At 45.6% G+C, this 15,977-nt stretch overlaps 1 protein-coding gene across 26 annotated transcripts in view; it reads right to left on the reverse strand.

Annotated features, from left to right (window-relative positions):
* LOC111244815 (voltage-dependent calcium channel type A subunit alpha-1-like) overlaps positions 1–15,977 on the reverse strand; it is a 190,395-nt gene that overhangs the window by 61,287 nt on the left and 113,131 nt on the right. For 25 of the 26 annotated variants that reach the window (XR_015316860.1, XR_015316853.1, XM_086974621.1 and 22 more), the window contains one exon: positions 257–357. Coding sequence is in view for 23 of the 26 variants with exons in the window: in XM_086974621.1 (XP_086830747.1) it covers positions 257–357 (101 nt within the window). In the remaining 3 variants the exon portion in view is untranslated. Of the gene's footprint in view, positions 1–256; positions 358–8,427; positions 12,372–15,977 lie in introns of those variants that run through there. The other variant, XM_086974641.1, reaches the window with a different exon arrangement.

Here is a 15,977-nt window from a genome sequence, read left to right on the forward strand (position 1 = left end):
ATACAGTCGCTATTACTCAGAAAATTCTTCTGAGTAATAACATTTAACATTTTTGACTATAAAGGTAGAGGAATCTATAAACTAGCATTTGAAGCAAGTCGGCGTTTGAGCGGCTCGATAGCGATCCTTGATCTACCGAAAACTAATTCCGGCATTGTACTTAAGCACCAGTAACCTTTCGTCCTGATACTCATATTTTACACACACATATATCGGTTTCCTGGAATACGAGTTGCTCATCGTCGTGATCACTTACCGACCGTTCCGAAGCTAGCAGACGATTCGGAAGATCGCGCAGCGTATCGGCTGTGCCGCTCTCCAGCGCCGCTTATCGCTTCTGCCGAGAGTGCTGATAATCTGCAAGTGAGAAATCAATCGTTCACAAACAGTAAGCTACAGGAAGAGGGAGAACGTGCGTGATATTAACAGAGCTAACAATACAACAAGTGACTTTTCTGTTTCTTTTTCACTGTCGCACGCCCCCTCCACTTCTACAGCATTCTGTCAGAGCGTACCGCACGCACTCTGTTCGCGCATTCGCACTCATCGCCGATATGCATGTAGATAGATGCACACACTCCCCACACATAGAGACTATATAGGATAACTGTTTGTATAATATGATATGAAACACAAGTCAGGAAATGCTCGCACTGACTTAATAGACGAACACCAGCGCCAATGAACGCCTATGGGGCCCTGTTGCTGCTGCTAGGGAAAACGCCTGTGTGCGTTTTTCGCATGACCTTAACAATACTGCCCTCGCCAATTATTTCGCATCGGAAACGAGAGGTTATTGCGATCCCTGGCGTTGCAGTCAGTGTGAGCATGCGGCGGATAGAAGGCGGATGAGTGCGCTGATCGTTCCAGCTTCTCTGCTGCCTCAGAATACGTTGCTAAAATAAGGATGCTCGTAAATCTAGATGCTACCGCTATAGCTCTTTTAATGGTAGTTCGTGGTCAGAAACAGGCAGGAATAACAGGAAATGCAACACCGACTGGGAAATTAGCCCCGCTGAGACCTTGCGGTGAGCATTGCCCATTACCGTCGCTTTGGGCGAGGCACTCGCAGCAGCAACAACAGGCAATGCTCAAACACGAAGCGCAGCTTCTAGACAGCGAGCTACGTACTGTAGGTTCGTGAAGCGCTGTGATAGTTGGGGCTGCAGTCCCGGTACCATCAGAGTCCCGAGTTCGGTTTTCCCCCAAGAGTGGTATCGTAGCCCGAGAACTGCCCAACCAAGCATTACTCGCTTGTCATCGAGCACAGCGATCCTTTGGCGGTATATCTTTCAAAGCTGCTCCTGACAATGAACGTCCCAACAATTAGTACTTTCTATTCTTTCTCTTCATCTCACCCTGACGTGCTGTTTATCACACACCTTTCTTTTCTTCGTTTGTAGCCACAACTAGTCCACCTCAATACCGTCACGGGTCGTCACTAATCTGGCCGTTATCACCATTATAACCAAAGCCAGGGCATGGTGTAAGTGCACCACAGGGTATCCGACATCTGGAACCTGGGGACTGAACCTTAATGCAGAGCTGAGCCATCTATGATGAGATTTATAGTGTTGTGAAGCCAGCTAGCAGCTATCGTTATGTTGTGGGTTGTACAGCGTGCATATCTGATATATACTATTAGTATGTGATATTTATCCAAACGCCGACAACCGTGTGTTTACCGGTTGCATGCACTCAAAACACTCAGCACTGCGTCCATCGTTGACACTCAACTAAGCTTGATACTGGCTGCTTCAAAGCGGCCATCCCGTAGCGGAGCCTACTCCCTTAAAGGCAAGATAGTACCGCTACGTCTCAGAGCTGGTGACTGCGTCTGATGTCTGTGGACAAAATAGCTATATCAAACGGGATGGCCAGTAACGACTGGAGCGGGGATCGCGATAGTCACGAAGCAGTCTACGCTGCCTGTAGGTGGCAATTGCGGGGTGACACGAAGAACCAGTCTGTCAGGAACGGAAACGAATGTTGAAGCTGGGTCCGGTGGATGGAACACCGTAAGGTTGTAAATAGTAGGATTTAGATTTCATGCTTAATATTCTGTCTGGGCCTACTGAACTGCTTTGATGCCTCGTTGGTTACAACCAGGCTAACAGTTAGCGGTTGACTGAGGATCGAGTCGATGCCCACTGCCTCGGTCACCGAAAAGAGCCCACCTTTTCTTCATGATGTCGCCAAGAAACTGACGTTATTTGTGTGGTGAACTAAGTCAACTCCGGCACGCTCTTTCGCCAGCAACCGGCACTGTTACGGCCTATGGCGGCCTAAGCTGGTCGCAACTGCTATCAAAGCAATCCTACCCTTATTACTGTTTATACGGCTACTGCAGATACAAGAAATGTCAATGTTCACCAGGCCAACATTTGTTGGGCGAATGGGCTTGTTGAGATCCTTAGTAAACTACGGCACGACTTGGTCTGGGGGCAACGGGCCCTACTCGCCCTCGATAAAGTGGGGTCATCGAGTTGTCGGAGGCGAAGGACTGAAGCAGGACGGCTTAAAAGCCTGCCGGTCTTTCTGTTAGCGATTTATGGGTATATGTTGAGTGGGTGTTGGTGTGAGTACTGAAGCGTGGACCTGTTGGCGCTTACTTGCTTGAATTGCATTCGGTTGAGCGTATTTTTAAGCAGGGGCCCCAAATCCGCAAGTCGGGGCTGGTGTGCAACGCTCGATGAATGAATTAGGACGTTTAGATAGCATTAATACACTATCGGCGGGCTTCATCCTGCGCTTATTTTGATATTAAGCACAGTTTACCTATATAGAAGTACTCTTAAATAGCAGTTATTCATGCAATACAAATCAGGTACACTTGTTCACGCAACTCGGTTTTAATAGGAATATACATTTGTTCATTTGACAAAATATCGACGATGACCACAATGATGACCGGCGAAATTTTTTTAAGTGGTTCTGTAGTGTTGTTTTAAAATGCGAAAAGAGAGCGAAAAAGAGCAATTAAACTTAACACAACGGTCTATGGGGGAAAGCTGCCTTTTCCGAGAAGCAGAACTATTTAGTCAGTTGGCTCTATCATGCGCGCAGACCTTTTTAGGGTAAAACTTTAACGACCCACAGCCGGATCTGATCTTCTTTGGGCCCCACAGACGCAAACTTCTAGTAGAATATATATATGTATAGGTTAAAGCAATGTGACGCGACCGTTCTTATATCTCAAAATAGCAAGAAGCGCCATTTTTGGTGCTCTCCTGAGTTTAATCTAACTTTCTGCCCTCCTCTCTTCTCTCTCTCTCTCTTTCTATCGTTCCCTGTCGCTGTTCGTTCTTCTGTCTGCGTTGCTCCCCTAGAACCCCTCCACCTGAGACGGTTCGAGTAGAGAAACTGAAACGGGCAAAGGCTGGTGGAGAGAGGCGAAACAAGGGCATTCGGTAGAGTGCGTGATCTCATAGCCGGTCAGACCAACAACTGGCGAACGTGGTATCAACAGCACAAAACGAATGAACGAAGCAAAGGACAACCAAGCGCCGCTGGTTGTTAATGCCTAAGTAGCATGATAAACGGCGCCGTCAGCCGATTGGGAGGTTCCTTACCTCAGCGCTCACCCCCTTCCCTGCGCTCCTTTAACAAACAGACTTGCGTACGCTGCCCGGCGGCAGATTTTAGCCGGTACGGTTACGTTGATGCGTTGCCTTTGGTTGCAAATGCCGTCGTTGAGGTCGACAATGTCACCGAGCCAACCGGCAGTGGCGATAGATCGCATCCATGACGAGACGAAGCTAATAGCCACAATGAGAAACGGGGCAAGGGGAGCCATCGATTGGACACACTTATAAGACTTTACCGGCGCCGCTTCTACCGCTGCAATCGCCAGGACATATCGTATAGTGTGTAAGTGAAAGCTAGCAAGCGTGAGCGCCCGAATGGCCCCTGGGATTGTCACGTAAAAGGAGCCCAACAAGGGACTCCTCGGATTTGGACAGAAGGTAAGGACAGTCTGCTGGCGCTACAGATAGAGTACGCTCACTCGCTCATAGCATCGTTTACTTAAATCGGCTCGTGAGCATCGTCTTCTTATCTATCTGTCCACTCATAAGGCCTGACTCATTTTGCTTTCTGCTATTAGTATTATTATTTACTGGCGGTCCGGTCTCTACGGACGCGTTCATCTGTGTCTGTGCGTGTCAGCATCGGCGTCAACATAAGGTGGCACATATGGACGTTGATGCTAAGGAAAGCAAAGATTTGGCTTATCCAACAACAAAAATTTCTGTCTACTATGGAAATCATGTAAGAGTAATCATATATACATATATGCACATATGATGATAATCGTAAGACCTAATAGATAGAACAGGTCTAACAAAATAAGCACAACTTTACCATCCTATCCCTTTTCGTTAACACAGCCATATATATATATATATATATATATATATATAGTAATCGCGCCGCTAGGGTATTAGCGACAACATGCAACGGGATAGAAGCCGGATGTGCAATAGACCAATAATAATAAAAAAAAAAAAAAAAAAACTGCGTATTTCATATGCCACGCACGTCCGTAATAATAAAGGGGACGTTTTGATCATATTATAAGCTTGAAATGCATAGCTCAGGTGTAGAAGCGCAATTGGCATTCTACTGATCCGCGATGAACCACTTAGAAATCGGAGGGATTTCCCCTTGGGCAACAGACCATACCAGTATGTACCTCGTAAGTGCGTAGGCATGAACGATTTCGCCTCTACATCCCTCGGACGTATATCTGCTAGATTCAAAGTTCTCGGCCCAATACAAGGCAGCGGAGCAGTGGACCCAACCAGACGCACGCCAGGAACTGATCGATCCAGATACTATGCTTTCGCAGAGAGCGTGGGGCGGTGCTAGGCGAAACGATGGAGGCTATTGTAAAGGATCAATTATGACTAGCCCTGTCTCAATGTTCATTGTACTCGATTATTCGTGCTTGGTTACAGTTTGCTTTCAATTAGAACAGCTTTTCCTATTTTGTATGGAATGGTCAGGGTCTGCTAGAGTTCCCACATGGAAAGTGACCCAACGGTTACAACGACTGATTAGCGATCTAGACTAAGCTGGATTGCAGTACGTCTACGTTTACATTCATCCTGATAGCATCCTATTGTATTGAAAAGAACAATTATTGAAAGTTCATATTCACTAATAATACGCTAGGTGAGTGACCTATGTTACGGGCAGTCAATCCTCAGCAATCAATGATCCATTTCACTGTCACCTCCATAACGCACTCTAGCCAACCAGCGACACCAATTGCAGTCCTATAGAAAAGACGTGTTCCTTGATTATGTAAATAGAGATGCATTTCAATTCAATATTATACTAATCATTCTAAGCATAGAACAAAATCTTCGTGCGTCTTTCAAGTCATCAGCAGAATTAGAAGCTTCACTATTGCTAGCGGCGTTTGTCTCTCGAGGGACTTCCTGGACTAACAGCAAATTAGCAGACGGCTTGACATTCCCAAATGGTGCGACGACCCGACCCGGCACCACTGTTATGGTCTCGTATTTTGACCCACTTCGGGGTCTCATGCGATTGGCTGCTTAATCTGTATCGCTCTTGATGCTGTTACTAACCAATGCTTTGGCAATGATAACGTGTTATATAGCACCAGAACTGTAGTGCCTGGTGCAGAAGCAATGCCTTTTACCAGCCAATGTAAAGCTCTGCTTGGACATATAACTGGCAAGGCCTACCGCTGAATCTTGCATCCGTTTATTGTTAAATCAATCAAGATAACTGATCGTAAATAAACATTTTCCGTATATTGTGCCGTATGAACTATATACACTAGCTAGTATGGAAAGGTTTTTCATTATAGGTCTGTCAAAAACACCACAAATCTCACATGTAACAAGGCCAACCGTGTGTGTGTCGGCTATCGCAGCTGACACAGGGAAAAGATTGCAATTATTATTAGCCACTATATATTACCTCTTTATCGAGAGCCTTATAGCTCGCTTCATTTCATTTTACTTTAATGATACGCATGCTGTGCGATCCGTACGTGTTCTTCGTTCCAGCAGCTCTAACTTATCAATCCACATAACATCGCCCAGTGAGACAATAAGCCAGCAACATAAAGCTAGTTCGGAAATACAAATTGCTCCTAGGCTAGGAGCAAGCGAAATTGAATGGATGGCTAGTGTTTTTCAAGAATATGGGCGACGATTGAACAAGTCATGACCGTGAAAACAAATAAGAGTCAACCTGCTCAGTTGCCCCAAGAATCGTTGGTCTGACGGCAGCCCTCTCTCTTCTACTGAAGGCAACAAAAATACACCTCGTGCATATGATCGCTTGGCTGTGATTGTACGTTCTGCATAGACCGATTACCACTTGGCATAATTTCCTCGTGAACGCCGTAGCATAGAAGTAGATGAGGGTTGGTCAACAACATCTTCTAAGTGAAAAGTAATCACGCGCGCTTTGAGGCGCAGTTTCGAAATGTATAGGCAGGGCTACCGGATAAAGGAAAGGGTGTCCGGGGGAAGAAGTATTTAGTGAGGCATCTAGAGGCGTACCTTGACGCTAATGAACAGACATGTAGAATAACTGTCGTGGAACACTACTTTCTGCCTATACCGTCTAATCTATTAGCCTGGTAGTGTCGTTCATACTTGTCTAGTAAGTACACTTAAGAATACGAGCCCGTAGATATGCATCGAATAATCATGGATAACCGTCACCCATCACGACGCTCTTTTATGAGTAAAGTAACGGTGAACATCGAAGTAAACTCGTATGCTGTGCCCAAAAGTGACCCACAAAAGCGTACTCGAAAACAGCACAGTTTTTATGACAAATAACGTGTGTGAAGGCGAGAAAATTCATAGGACACTTGTGTTTTGCAAATACATTCTTCTGTATTTCTCCGTCCATTGCAGGCGTTTATGTTTATCTAGAAAAATTCTATACACTGTTCCTTTTATACGCCCTTGTCGGATTGGTTATTAGTGTGCTTGATTCAGATCCGTTTACTAACATCGGAGGCAATTTTCTATGACAAACAGAACTCATAAGAGAAGCAGGTCACTCGACAGGAAGCAAGCTTTGTATAATGTTCTCATATTCCTTGAATAACGGCAGCAGAAGCTGTACTAGCGAAAGCAGGCAGCTGATAACTATCGCGATAACAGCGACAGTACATGACTTTTTCGGGAAAGAGGAAAGCACGCAGAGCCGGCCCAATTTGATTACTGCTACCAGTTCTATTAAGGCCACTGCTGTCGCTACCTTTAGTCGACAAACTAAAACGGTTCTTTGTCTTCAACGCCGTCATTATCAAATAAGTCAACGCCGACCTGCTGACTTCCACGTCCTTCCATTTTCCTGACGCAGCTCTAATGGCGTCACTGGAAGCGCTTCTTTTTGTTCGTCTGTCACCTCAAGCTGATTTTCGCATCTCCTGTTCTAGGAGCTCTCCTTTAACTTAATTTCTGCGGTTCTATCTATTCGCGTCATAAGAAGCAGAAGGAAAGATCTACCTATACATCTAGTAGGATATTGGGTTAGGCAATGCGAGTTCATTGGCGGGCCAGCTGAAATCTGCCGAACCAGCAGTATCGTTCAGTCCCATTGATTCATTAGGTCCACTGCTTGCTGGTACGCTGGCAGGCGAAGTCGGTGCATGGTACTCGGACAAATAAGCTTGGCGTGCTGCTACTACTGCGGCTCCGGCCTCTGGCTCGATGATGAAGGTACGTTCTTCTTTGATTGCCTCGCCCGCCTGCCCTGCGTTCCTGGCATCAGCACTGGTCCTTCTATCAGGCATTGCACTAGTGTTCAAACCTTTCGTGATTTTGAGAGGCCTTACAGCTTTAGTTGGAACTTCGTGGAGGGCAGAGGCGGAGGGACATTAAAAGGCCGAAGCATCATCCACGAGGAAATTGCTTACGGTTGGCCACGAAAATGGAGAAAAGCTGATGTGCGAGTCAGGTCGGGACCTTAGAAGCGCTAGCGGAAGGTGAAGGTGCGGGAGAGTAGCGCAATATCGACGCTGTTTCTGTTGTCGAGAGAGGGTAAACTAGTCCTTTTCAGCGCCGGCTGTTGATCTTTTGCCTCTTTGTCTGCGACCAATTGGAAGAGATTAAATGCAGGTGCTGACATCAGCCGCCGCATAAGAATTCCAGGACTGTGCCTCTCCATGTTCGATATAGCTGGGCTTTTAACGCGGCTGACCGTGTACCATCCTACGTAGAGACTAGTTTTGTGCAAGCGATGTTACTTCACCAGCTCACAGTAGAAATACACAAACCGATCCGAACGCCAGATATTCTAAACGAATTGTCTGAACTATATACCCAAGTGGCCATGATTTTATAAAGATCATGCGTATGTTGCTAAACGCTAGTTACAAACTACGCTACCCATATATCCCGCCGCTTTAATCGATAAGATACTTACTCGTTTTCTCGATGGGAGCCTAGTCGGTCGTTTAACGGGGTTGAGGCACACGTATTACAGCTGAAGTTTCAAAAGGGCTGCAACGCCTCGCGTTGACGACTGTCTGTCCTTTCGTTCGTTTTGCTGTTGCTGCTGCTGATGCTGTTGATGTTGCGGATGCTTCCTGATACCGTTAGATGGCGTTGAGGCTTTTGAATGTGTGGTACCGCAAGCCTACAGGCAACGCCCCTTCTGATTTTTTAACGTCCTACACCTTGCTTTTTCTCTCTAACTCTCTCTCGCTTGCAGTCTCTTCAAGTACCCTTTCATAGCCAACTTGTTTTGGCAGATACGTCTACTACGCATGTCAACGTTGTTGCGGCTGATTTGTCGTTCGCTACCGTTCTTAGTGTTTCTTCTGTTACCTGTCTTTCTTCTCTCGCGCGAAAATAACATTAACAACATTGACGCTGCTTGCAGCTGTAAGTGTAATCGCAAAGGTATTGTTATAGCGGCGAGACGGTCGTAATAAGCAGCAATGTAGATGCAGCTGTAGATCAAGTAGTGAGTGTGAGTACTAACTAATAACAGTATGGATAGGGATCTTTTGAAATAATGTAGTAGCTTCGTTGATCGTCGCTTTTTGTCGTTAGCCTTTTCGATTTACTTTGGTTGCTGAACGTCACCGTTTCTAAGCAGACCAAGAGAGAAACCTTTAGTACTAGTTATGCTTTTTACGGTGGTACAGGTAAGAACATGAGTGGAATTTAAGCACTTAATTGAATTCGGTCGTAGCGCTAGCATGTAATGACGATTGCTGATCCTGATGTCGACCAAAGCACTTAATACTGCCTGAACGCTGCTATGACGACGCAGTCGATCTCCTGCTGTTCATATCCCCGGCCTTTCTTGTTGTTTCACTAACGGCTTTCTCTCGTTCAGATATCAGTAGCTAGTTAGCTAAGGCGCTTAACACGGGTCCGTGTCAGTGTCAAAGTTCCTATCGTTGCGTTCGAAGCCTTCACATTGTTGTTGTTGCTGTTTTCGACATCGTCTTATCGGTCCCGTTAATAGAAAAAAGTTGCCGACCAAATGTCTTCGACTGTTACAATGATCGAAAACGCGGCCAGTTAGAGCCAACAAAGTTGTTATTAGTACAAATACACTAAACATACATGAGCGTTACGCTTTATCGTTTTGTTAATCTTTTTATCTGTATACTACGTGTTGTTTTGCGCATCCTTTTCCTACCGCGAGTAATTAACCTGCTCCCTGGTTTTAGCTTTGTCTTCTAGTAAAAACAGGATAAGGATAGCAGTACTCTTGTAAAGGGCAATCGGTTCCACTTAACTTTCTGCCTCCTATACAGCTCCGTCGCACGCTGCAGCTTCGATTAGGACACCGTAACAAGAGCGACCCACCTTACGGCCTAAAAGCGTGGCAATGACAGGCTTCGTAGCACGCGGTGGCTGTAAGTGTTTTTCGTCTAATTTTTGGTCATACTTCGTAGTTCAAGTGGCAGCTTGTCTGAGAAGTCGGTTTGCCTTATATGTGGTCCTTTTTCGGTTATGAACGCTTTCTTGCTGGAGTTTTCGTCAAAACTCGGACTGTAACCGTCGATTCCTTACATTTATACGCTTCTTGTTTGTTGTGTTACATTAGGTGCACGGTATTGGCTTTGTTTAGGTTGGGCTGCTTATTTACGTCTTGTATTCTGCTTATGTTTAGTGGTGACGTAGCTTAATCAGGTAATTTTGGCCAATATGTCTAAATGCTACGATCTCACTGCTGTGTGGATATATATATTAGAACCGTTTTTTTTTTTTAGCGTAGGGATCAATCGAGATTTAGCCGGAATAATTGTTTGGATTCGCCATCTTGGTTCGGAAAATGACGAATTCTAGTCCAACAATTCTAGCATCTGAGTACGTATTGCGTTCCTAGTAATTCGTTTTCAGCAATAGTAGATCAGTGGTCGTTGATAAGGACCTCTCATCTGTAGGAGTCCTGCCGATAGCTAGAACGGAAAAATAATACTACTGTTGCATCCTTTCTTTTCGTTCTTGCTATTGCTGATTATCATGCATTCATCATTATTGTTAGGTTACAGTTTCGTCAGTAGTACGTATGGAAGTATAGTAACAGGCGTATATCTTTTACGTGCAATAAAAATGTCTGTATTTTCGGTTATTCGTAATTGTTTTTGATATTTTGTTTGTCGTTTGCTCACAGGACCGTTATCGTCATTTAACAGCAAAACATTTTACGGAACGACAGTCAAATGCGTTGTTATTTAAACGAGATACTGGTTTGTCAGCCATTAGCGTTTTTCCTCTATATTTGCGTTCCTTTGTCTTACGTCTCGCTGAATCCGACCTCTTTTGCCATTGTGGTCATATATATATATATACATGCATATATTAGTACCTTTCGTCTGTCGTGTCTAAACTCCTAGGAAAAGGCAGACTCAGCATTTCGTTGTACAATCTCTGAGAAGCCCCTTAGCTGGCTGCGTTTCACCTTAATTAAGCTGCTGCAATGAAGTATTACCACGTTTGCGGCAGCTATATCGGACCATTACACGTCGATCGTACATCCACTATATATATATATATATATATAGTCTATAATACTTTACATGACCACTGGTACAAGAACATGTTTCCTGTATGAACAGGCGGTAAACAGCGACCGATCCTTCGATGGCTTTTCACTCTCTCAGGCTCCCTCATAAACATTTACGTTTCCTTTCACTTTTGATGGTGACAACAATACTATTGTCAGGCTTTCCAGTGTTTCTTAACGATGTCGACTTGATGAACAATGAACGATGAGACTAGCACGATCATGAGTTGTCAGGGGCGTATTTTCTATTGAAGAATGTTTCGCGGAAGTCAACGGACAAAGGTAATCGGTTGGTCAGAACAACAACACGATGTTCTGGCAGGTCTGTGCGACAACTTGACTATTTCTATTTGTTTTTTTGTTATTGTTGTCGACTAAGCGGAGCTGACAGAAGCGTAAGATTTCGTCCGAGGCAAGATGAACGAGCTGGCGAACCAGTGAGTCGAAGAGATCCTAATGGATGCTTCATTCTCATCCATTAGCTAAAAAACCAAGAAGAGGTAAATCAATCTACCGTAGATACATAAGCCGTCGATTACCGTAATGACGAATCAACGAACACCATTTATGGAGACGACCCAATTTTAACTGCTACTGTGACTGTGACGCCGGTACATCGAATAACCCACATTGCATTTTGGCTTTGTCTTGCTCTGATATGCTTTATCCGCTGTACGTTGTAACGAAACCGGCACAGATGACGACGCAAGTTCAGTCTCGGTAACTATGAGGGCTGCCACAATTTCAGTTCTAGTTATTGGATTGATACATTTGTATGGATAACAGCAGCAATTATATGCATACACGCGGGTTAGGTGTCTATGTCGGGGGCTTGCCTCTGTGAACGTCGGTGACTGGCATATCATCAAAAGTGATGAAAACTTGTCCGCATTTTTATTTTTCATTCGTCACGTTTGGAAGAAAAGAAAGTTACAAGTCGGTAAAGGCAGGGGATGTGCTGGAGAGCGAGGGCCAAGTTTTACGCGGTAAGTTATTTTTTCTTTTCTTCCACGTGTTTTCTTGCTGCTGCTGCTGCTGCTGCTGCTGCTGCTGTTTCGCGCGTCAACCAAGTTCCTCTTCGTCACGCGTCGTCAGTATCTTTCTAACGGGGTTCTAACGTTTAATAGCCTGGTAGTTGGTGCTTGATCTGGCGAACCTGACCGACGCTACGCTTACGTTGGCACCCATTAAGGGTAAGTTAGCAGAGGTCAGTAACCGTCTACGAAATTTTCTTTTTACGTTTACGTGTATGACTCGCGTCGAAGGGGAACAAGGAAGTTAGTAAATGGGAAGAAACAGAAAAGGCGGGTCCAAGGGCTGTAGAAAGCGGGAGCAAGCACTGATAGCTCTGGAAGTTGTTGTAACAACGTCATGGGGACGCGGCGGTTGCAAGACGGCGGTTCAATGTCCGGCCCCTGCTGTTGCCTACTCACTGTCCGCACAGTGGCTACCGTAAGCCATTGCGAACTGCGGGCTGGAACGGCAGCCGGACCACAGCAGCAGCAGCAGCAGATGCCACCGTCTCTGGGGTTAACACCACCACCACGACAATTAAGGGCCTATCTGAGTACCTGTGGGGGCCCCGGACGGCCGTTTATGACTTCGCCGAACTCCCCTACCACGCCGGCAACGTGCAACCACACCGCGTCCCGCGCTCCGCCACTAGCCGATACCCGAACCTAGAGGCTTTGTTCGTCGACACCTGCAGAGCACTTGTAGGCCTGTTAGTGCATCGCTCCGGATGCGCTGGCGGCTTGCGGTCTTCGTTTACTTTCTGCTGCTACTGGCGAAACACTTTTTTCTTTCTTTTTTTTGGAGAAGCGTCTTTTTTTTCTATCGAGCTGAGCAACGCCTTAGGTACAGAACAATGCAATCCAGTCACTAAAAACACAACAGCAGGAGTAACGGTAGTAGCAGCAGTAAGGGCCTGTTCTAACCAAGTCTCTGGTTGTGGTTACTAGCCAGGAGCCATTGAACGTGCAAATGTAGCGGAAAGTCAAATGAAGCAATAGTCACAGGGCGCCATAGCAACATTGGCTGTGCGTCAGGTGGAGAATAAAGCGCACATCTCACATTGGTCGAAGCACAACGGTGTGTTATCGTTTCGACGAAAGCAGTACAACAAATAGCAGGTGAATCAAAGGTCGTACTGGTTGTTTTAGCAGTTAAATCTGAAGTGGATTCGTCGTTGCTACTGGCAGAAAGCAACTGCAGGAAGGGCGCTGTCGCAAGATGCTTGTGAACGCTGCTGGCTGACTATGACGATGAAGGTTCATTTCCGAACGGTTTGTTCAAGCCAAAAGCCGTACCGAAAAACAAAAAAAAAACACTACGATAAACGATGATTTCTTGTAGATGTTGCCGTTGTTGAGACGAAATTATTTTTTTACTTCTTGGTGCTGGTCCCTTTCCGCACGGTAAGGACTTGCCTGCGGACGGCTAGCTTACAAGCTAGCCATATTTGGGGGTTTTCACTGCACTCTATAACGCAGCAGCGGCTACTCACGGCAGCTACTACTTGCTAGCGCGCCTGCTCCTGAGGGCCCTTGTAGGACAGAGCCTGCTGAGAGAACTCTGGGCCCCGGCAGGGAACGAGTCCACTGAGGCAAAAGCTGCTGGAGGCGTCCACCAGGAGGCGTCACAGTCACGACGAGCTTCGCACGGTGAAAAAATTCTCCGCCATCATCGCGGCCGCTAACACCATGACCACCACCATTGCCACGGCGGTCAGTAATGCTGCTGTCGTATTTCGTTCGATTGTGGAGCAAGGCACCGACCGAGCAGTGAGTGAGCTACCTGCGAAAGCTGCGCACGCAGCCTATTCTCGAGGCGACAGCAGATGCAGGCCATGGGAGGCTAGGCAAACCAGACACAGAGAGAGAGGGAGCAAGCTACCCAGCCGCAGACAGACGGATGGACAGACAAAGCAGAGAAGGCAGGCGAGCGCTTTAGATCCAGTTGGTCCCCGGCGGACGGACGAATGGACCAACTCAGCTTCATAGAAACAGGTGGGGCCGACAGATAGACGCCCGTTTGTCTGTTAGAACGATCCGATGGCCAACACGACAGGAACAGCGGTGTTATCTACGCTGAGCTAAGCCAATGCTAGCTGTGTGATGTAGTAGTAGAATTAGCAGAAACAATGGGACTAATGGCAGCATTCAGGTGACCGCAGGGCCTTTTCGTTCAGGGGGTTTACATTGGCTTTTGATAAAAAGCTAAAAGATGATGAACGAAACGATTTCAGTACATGTAACACCTAAGCAAACCGCGTTGCAACAGTATACTAACCTGTTTATTATATAGTTATCGATGACTCTGCTTTTGTCAAATATATATGTATATATATATATATATATATATATATATAATCCTTGCATTTAAATAAGACGATACTTGGATCTTAATAATATTTTTTTTGGATTGAATTTGATATTGTAATAACACCAACGCCTTATATTACTGCATCGTTTCACCCAGAGTATTTTAAGCAATGATATATTTCCTAGTCTTTTCCGAATCTAGATATTGGAGGACTAAATAACTTTTTGCAAACGACAATAGATATAATACTTAGGGTAGGATTTATGTACATTATGCTTATTCACTCCGCCAATGTCGGTAGTAGTGGCATTCACGGCTTAGTCTTTTTTCTGCCTCTTATAATCATGGCGTGGTTTCACGGCATTACGTCATGCGTAGCATCGTAGGCCCATTTTACAGACAAATACTTTGCGGAGTAACAAAGGGTGTCGTACAATATAGAATTGTACCCGTCGTCAGTAGCCACAGTGGTTCGTCGAAGTAGAACCGATAGTGCTGATAATGTCTGATTAGAACACGATCATTCAGCGACCAAACGTTTGTTTCCGCGTCAGCCTAAACTTGTCTTTTACTTTGAGACGGTCACTTTATCCAGTCAATAGTACAAGTGTATCACTTCCACAAAATAGCGTCTGATGCAGCTTCGGAATTGCTGTGTAATCCAACTTAATCTCGATAGCAGATGGCCATTGCTAACTAGCCAACTTATCAAGCGATGAGGTTATTTGTTCGACCCCAATAAATTTCCCGAGTTAGTAAGGGACAGCCAGTAGGGTCTATTCCTAACACTTTGCTCTCCGAATATCTTCCAAATTTTGCCCGGCCCAAGAGGCTCCCAAGTCGTTGTTTGTGCGACTCGTGGCGCCCTCGGTGGCATTCATATGATTCCATAAAACTGGAAGGACTCATAGAGGGAGGGCAGTCAAAACAACGTTTAATTCTACAGATAACTGATAGGGGGCACTACGACCGTTCAGAACGCACGTGGCACTTACGCGTCCTTAGCAAGTGCATGTGGATGAGCGATTATGGCTGAAGGAACTCAATGATTAATTGCGCTCTAGAAGTTGTTTGCACAGGTTTATGCGAAACAGATGGCTCATGCGATGATTCCCGACCACCACCGCTAAGGCCAGGTCGAATCAGGCGTTTGTTGACTAGAAGGGGGAAAAGCGGGGCGGCGGAGGCTACTCAACTGAAAGAAGTTTGCTTGCATCTGAAAATAGTCATTGGAAACGATTGCACTGGCACGCAGTGGTCCGTAGACTTGTTTCGTTTCGAACCGAGACCACCGACTATCGTTCGTCACACATATCGCCCACTCGTTGCTGAGAGTTGAAAGAGGAAGATACCAAAGGGAATATTCGGGCTTCAACCATGCCAACGGCTTCAGATTGGAGCGCGTTTTTCCGAGAGCTGCAAAGACCATTTTGTTAGCTGTCAGTTTGCTCTCGATTTATTCCTTCAGTTCTTTATCCAAATTTCTAAAACTAGTTCAACCTAAACAGATCTGCTGTGTAAACGTATGTAAAAGTATACTGGGCAGTCCGAAGCTTTACTGTATTTGTCCCTTAAGTTACTGTTAGCTTAGAGGAATCTACAAACTTGACTAACTGTAGCCA

Source organism: Varroa destructor, unplaced genomic scaffold (genome assembly GCF_002443255.2).
Source record: "Varroa destructor unplaced genomic scaffold, Vdes_3.0 BEIS01000001.1, whole genome shotgun sequence".
Lineage (NCBI taxonomy): Eukaryota > Metazoa > Arthropoda > Arachnida > Mesostigmata > Varroidae > Varroa > Varroa destructor.